At 23.3% G+C, this 6,789-nt stretch overlaps 1 protein-coding gene across 3 annotated transcripts in view; it reads left to right on the top strand.

The window, feature by feature from the left end:
- Positions 1-354: 354 nt before the first annotated feature.
- Positions 355-6,789, top strand: part of LOC117213216 (DENN domain-containing protein Crag) — a 44,621-nt gene continuing 38,186 nt past the window's right edge. Inside the window, exons 1-4 of one of the 3 annotated variants that reach the window (XM_033458585.1) lie at positions 355-934; positions 1,010-1,153; positions 1,298-1,628; positions 4,496-5,098. In XM_033458585.1, the coding sequence (XP_033314476.1) occupies positions 1,118-1,153; positions 1,298-1,628; positions 4,496-5,098 (970 nt within the window). In that variant the 5' untranslated portion in view covers positions 355-934; positions 1,010-1,117. Of the gene's footprint in view, positions 935-1,009; positions 1,154-1,297; positions 1,629-4,495; positions 5,099-6,789 lie in introns of those variants that run through there. The other 2 variants (XM_033458583.1, XM_033458584.1) reach the window with 2 other exon arrangements.

Genomic DNA, 6,789 nt, shown 5'->3' with positions numbered 1-6,789 from the left:
TACCAGTTGTATTTATTATACGTGCATTAAGTATATACGTATATTATCTATTATAATAATATTCTTTCATTTAATATCTATCTATATATATATATATGTATACATATATATACATATATATATACTCATACTTTTGTTATTTACATCGTATATTTAAAACTCTTGAGAATTATTATAAGTATAAAAAATAGCAACATGTACATATATATATATATATGTATATATCAGTATATATATATTATTTCAAAGAAAAATAATAATAGATTACATTTACTTATGCTAATATATAAAGATATGCATAGTTTAAAAAATTGATACTTATGAAATTTTTAAATATCTTCTCTTTTATAATTTTCAATTGAATAATTCGTTGATGCGTATTTAAAAACAACAAAGTGGAAACATAATATAGAAAAATTTTAGTTCTTAATACAAAATTTGCGTCACATTTCAATAACGTCACTCGTGATTAGAGTAAACGCGTATAAGATATGTAGTTGGTATGACACATAGCCTAGAAATATTTAACTTTCAAAACGACTTGTGCAGAACGTTTTGTTGTGATTATTATGTAAAATATTTGTGAAAACCTACAAACACTACAACTAGTACTATTTTAATTTTTGTGATTTAATATTTACTGTCTGAATTTTCCCATCAACTTTAGAAAAACATGATCATTTATTTCATAACTTTTTGCATTTACACGAAAACTCATGTACAATTTAAATCAGCATGTGTGTAATTCTGGATTTCCAGAAAATACGTTTTTAGCAGGATAATTGTGAAAATTGTAAATATACGAACAAATATATACTTATTTTCCTCAAAATTTAAGTTTAATGTTTGTATTAAGTGATAACCTTGGGAAGTTTGAGACAAAGATATAGTTGAAAAAAAACTGAATGATTGGAATAAATATACTCTACAGGAGGTAACTTCGTAAAGTGTATTTTGTTAATATAATTATTAGTGTGTTTAAGTAACGATTAATTCTATGCATTTATAGGATGTTTCTGAAGAATAATGATTATTGGTCAAATGCAATTGTTTTTAATAATCATCAATAAGAGCAATATTTAAGATACATGAGGAAAGATAAAAAAGGATTTTTTCAATGCCATGTGAAGATCAGTTTTGTTATTTAAAGTTGGTAAATTTATTTTGAATTACTATAAAATTATTTATTATACTGTGCCATGTATTATATATTACAGTGCATTATAATATATTTATTAAACTATGTCATACGTAATATATAACGTAGTATGTTATACTATTAAATTTCAATAATTAGATAATCATGGACGAAAGGAGGGTAGCAGACTACTTTGTTATTGCTGGTTTACCAGGGCAAGACAATGATTTTGATAATGATAATGAAAATGACCAGTTAGAAGATTGGTATCAAGAAGGAACACATGTAAAAGACACAAATATGAAACCTCCTATTACTGATCTTGCTATTATATTTCCGGCATTGGGTGAAAAATGTCCAGAAGGGTATGTTTTGTTAGAACATACTGTTTCAGGGTTACCTGCAGACTTAAATCATGGAAGTTTAAGAACAAATGAATGTTACTTATGCTATCGACGAGGGCGTGATAAACCACCATTAGTTGATATAGGTAAGATAAAAATTTTAAAATATCTAAGCTATTGAGAACCTTTATTAAGTGTCTTTTATAATAACAGGTATATTGCGTTTTATAATTAGGCAGTAAATAAAAATAAAAGTTTTGTTAATGAATGAAATAGAAAATTTGTATTAGTTTTTTAATTTTCTTACTGTATTTAAAAAATTAGAATGATAAAATTTTATTGCTTGATTTTCATTAGACAGTATCGATTAGACATTATCTTATTAAATTTGAACATATATAATATTATACTTAGGTACGTTACCAGGCTCACTATAACTTGTTAGTCTTACATTTTCATCTTGTTCAATGTGAAATAAAAGATAATTGTGTTCAGTTTTTAATCATTAGTATTTGAAGTTTTCTTCATACTTATAAATTGTGTTGCATTCTGTTTATATTATACTCTTTTGCTGTATATTTTATGTTACCTGCCTATATAACATATTTTATAACTACAAATTTTGTTAATTGTTCATATATCATTATATCTTGTAATCTTTATATTTAAAATATATCGTAATTTAAAAAACATTTACTGCAATATGTGAAAACGCTAGTTAATTATATCAATTTAATTTATGTTGCCAAAATAATATAACAAAATTCTTAGAAAAAAGAATATGCAGTATTTGCAACTTATATATGGGACAAATCATTAAACAAATTTTCATAAAAGGTGAAGATATTATAATGTATTAAAATATATTCTGTTTTGAAGATATGTTTCTTAATTAAGTATATCTTTTACATTTTTCATAATATTGTTTTAATTTCTTATTGAAGTTAATAGAAATTTTGTTAACTTACACAGATATTGAAAACATTAGTAGTTTGTACAAAAGTTTTACATATTATTTGAAATTAAATTTTAAATTTTGATAAAGTGTATGTGTTTGTGGAATATAATGAGCTTGAAATAACTTTATAGAACGCAATAAGATACAATCATTAAGTCAGGTATCATAGTTCTATGACTTTTCAATCTTTAAATTCTACTTGTAAAATTATGTGAGACAGAAAGCTTATTTTACTGATGTTGAAACCAAGGATACTTATAATGTACTTACGTAATAAATAAGTTTGAAATTCTCTTGAAGATATATCCATTTTTTGTAACCAATGAAAGTATATGATAACTCTAAAAACAAGTAATTTTTAGATTTTCGTCAAATACTTTGGGAAAAGTATCTTAATATAAAATAATGTAGGAAAGTAAAACATCGAATTGGAAATTCTTATTAATATATTTCTTGTATTAATATTCAAATAGGAGACATCAATGTGATTTGTTTATTATAGATATTCAGTACATATTATATATATATATATATATATATGCCTTATTGTACTTTTATCAGTTTGTAAATTATATATTACACATAAAAATTATACACATTTGTTTTTATAATTTTAAATTTGTTATTTATGTGATTATTTATCTTTGAAAATGATAAGAAAACTGTAAAAGTTATTATTTGGACTATTATAGTAATATTATATTAATATTTCAAAAATTTGCATTTTTTAAAATTGAAAAAAAATTAACGAACTGAAATAAAATTTTAATATCAGTGATATTATTATATTAGCTATTATATTGTTAAAACTTTGTTTTAGTTGTTGTTAAAATAAGTTTTTTTAATAATTGGGCTTTTTAACATTTTTGCATTTTAGATTTTAATTTTGAAAGTGTAGCAATTCAATATTACCATACTCTTTTATATATATTTGGCTCAACTTTTCTTTTTAAAAAAGTATTTATTTTATATATGTTTAAATATAAGGATGTATGTTTTACATAATTGAATGGCGTTTGAAATTATAAAAAAGAAGAATGTGTACTTTGTATGTGTGAAATACACAATTGTACAATTTGTACAATTCTAAAAAATATATTAAAAGATATTGTTTATTATATTTGTTGATTTTTTCATAACAGTTATTAGAAATAGATATTAAAATCTTTGTTATATCTTTATTATAAACATAACATTCTAAAATTTATAGATAAAATATTGCATGTTCTTGCTTTTCGTATCATTTTAGAATAGTATTACATAGAAATTAGATTCATACATGTAATTCATCAATATATTTAATAAAATAAAATGTTTTAAATAATTTTAAATAAAAGTTAGCAACACTATTTATATGATATTTTACATTAATTCAATAAAGATTTTTCATTGTATCTCAATTTAAAGAATCAAAAGTATATATATTTTTTAATTTAAGTGCATTAGTTATGATGACATGAACCTAATGTCATGAATAATGTACTTTCAATATAAATGGAAGAATGTTATGTAAAAATTAAATTCATGCAATTGTAATGTGGTAAACTTGATGTTTTAACTATATTGTTATAGCAATATAGTTTAAATAAGTACATAGTTACAGATAAAAGAAAGTTTAAAATTTGTAGTTGCATATATAAGTCTTAATAACTTTTGTATTGAATATTTTATACCATATTGATAACAGTTATTTATCTTTGTATGGAATATGCTTTACATTTATTCGTTGCTATTATTAGCTTTTATTATTACTTTATGTGTAGTAATTTTCTAACGGTAAAAAATATTTCAAATTTGAATAAAATATAAAAAAGTTCTTATTAGTATGTATAGTTTCTTGTTTTGGTCCTATATCAAATATCCTAAAATATTATAAATCGTTTTGTTTGTTAAAATAAAAGCAAGATTGAAATATTAAAATTCAAGGTTCCCAGTGGGACTAAATATAATTCTGTTTTGTAATATTATGATGATATTTCATTTATCTTTTAAACTTTCTTTTGTCCACCACTGTATATCGACAATTTTTCAATTCTCAAGAGGTATATGTTACAGGTGTAATATATGATGGTAAAGAACGTATAATGCAAGATGCTGAAATGATATTAGAAACTCCAAAAGGACATTTAGCTAATGTGAATAACTCAGCTGCAAGAATATTTGTGACATATAGACGAGCAACTCGTAAAATGCCATGCAACTCATTAGTCGTGACTGATATTTGTGTAATATTAACAAATAAAGGAGAAACTCCCCCACATGCATTCTGTGTTATCAATAAAAATTTGAACAAAGGCATGTTGGGTAGTGATGTGTTTCTGTGTTATAAGAAATCTATGAATCGGGCAAATTTGATATCTTTTAAACCTACAATACTGTATAAATATCCAATAGTTGATTACAGCAGTTTTATTTTTCCAAATTCTGTGGCAATGTTTTGTTTGCCAATGGGAGCAACAATAGAATGCTGGCCCAAAGTAGCATGTAAACCTAAGCCAGTGTTTTCTACATTTGTTTTGACAGTTGCTGATGCAGCTCAAAAGATATATGGATCAGCAATAACATTTTATGAAGAACTCGAATTAGAAATGGATAAACCAAATTTTAAGGAAAACCAACAACCAGCGGATGTACTCATGGAGAATATGAAGAATTCTGGTATGAAATCTTTTGTATATTTATATATAGTATGGTGTAGATATGATTTCATGACTGAGATATACATATGTATGTATATACATGTATGTAGTTTTCTCACTTAGTGGTTTCTTTGCTTTACCTTTTTATATAACAACCATATGGGATGTCCTATAAATCATAATGTAAAAGATGTAAAATGTCAATGAAGCTGATTATATAAAATTACTTCCAAAGAAAATTATGTAAACAAAAAATGTAGATCAAATTTTTTGATTGCTTCCGAGAAAAGTGATATTCAATGTAAAATTATGATATATAAGATAGGTACATTTCGTATGTGATCAAATTCTTAGTTAAGAATTATATGTGTATTCTAAATAATCATATGTGTTATCCAATAATATTAATATATTGGTAGTTTAGATATTGTAGTTTAAAAAGCATTAAACTTTGTAGATAATAGACAATGAAATGAGACTGAAATTATTAATCTTTACTTCTTCTTATCAATTTTAAATGATACTTTATTTTTGTGTTTTTTGAGAGAAGAATTATTTTCATTAATTGGAGATGTTTCACTACAAGCATTAAAAAATTCAATTTATTAACAGATCACATCAACACATTTTAATAGCGATGTAATATTTGTATTAAAGAATTGTTATCATTGTTGGATTAGTTTTAGCAACAAAATTGCTTGATTACCATGATTTTGCATGCACGATTAGAACCTAGATTTGACATCCATTATCTGTAAAAAATAAAGATTGTTTATATGGAAGAAATAACAAGTGCTGACTAACTAAAACAAAGATTTATCCTTGTTTTTGAGGAACTTAGAAGACAAAGCGTGTTGCAATTAATTCATGATATTTGATACTGTAAAACTAAAGAAAGATTTGCTTATGCCAGCATGGGTAGATATTGCTTATCATTTATTACTAGAAGTAATAGTTTAATATTGTTTCATAAAATAAATTATTAAGATTACGATTTAAATGCAGTTAGTACTAAACCTATTTAACCTAAACCTGTAGTATTATAATTATGTACTTAGTTATTTTTCTTGATAACTAGAAAAGCAATCAAAAATGTTTATTTTCTATGTTTTACTTTTTTTTATAAAGAATCATCATCTCCTACAATTTATTGGATATCCTATATTCAAGGGAAACAATATGAAGTGAACTATTATAATAGCAATTATTTACTGTTTAAATTTGATTCTAATTTTATTAAAATTATAAATTAATCTTTATCATAATTTAAAATTTACATTATCATATTTAATATATATTTATAATAATAATAATAACAATAAAAAATATTAGAACAGTTTTATGCTACATACAATAGAATTCATATTTAATAAGCACATACGTAGTTCAAACAAAAATGCTACACATATTCAAATTTAGTTACTGCTTACTATTTATACAAGGAGCTGTAGTATTTATTTTCAGTATTTATTTTTAGATATTGATATTTTAGCTATAAAAAGGTTTCATTAAGTAGTATTCGTAGTACCTAATGAGGAAAAGAAATACATATACATGGTAATTATTATCTTCTTTGATATCTTCAAGTCTTATGACATATAGTAAGGACTTTTTCTCCAACAATAAGTTTATATCTTTACTTATTTTGAGACTCTTTTTGTTTACAAACTGATAGATATCATCTTTTATCTTTTGTAACAAAAAGTTTAA

This window comes from Bombus bifarius, unplaced genomic scaffold, assembly GCF_011952205.1.
Source record: "Bombus bifarius isolate JDL3187 unplaced genomic scaffold, Bbif_JDL3187 scf7180000008526, whole genome shotgun sequence".
Taxonomy (NCBI): Eukaryota; Metazoa; Arthropoda; class Insecta; order Hymenoptera; family Apidae; genus Bombus; species Bombus bifarius.
Note: the sequence above shows the minus strand (reverse complement) of the source record. Positions and strands in the feature narration are given on the sequence as shown.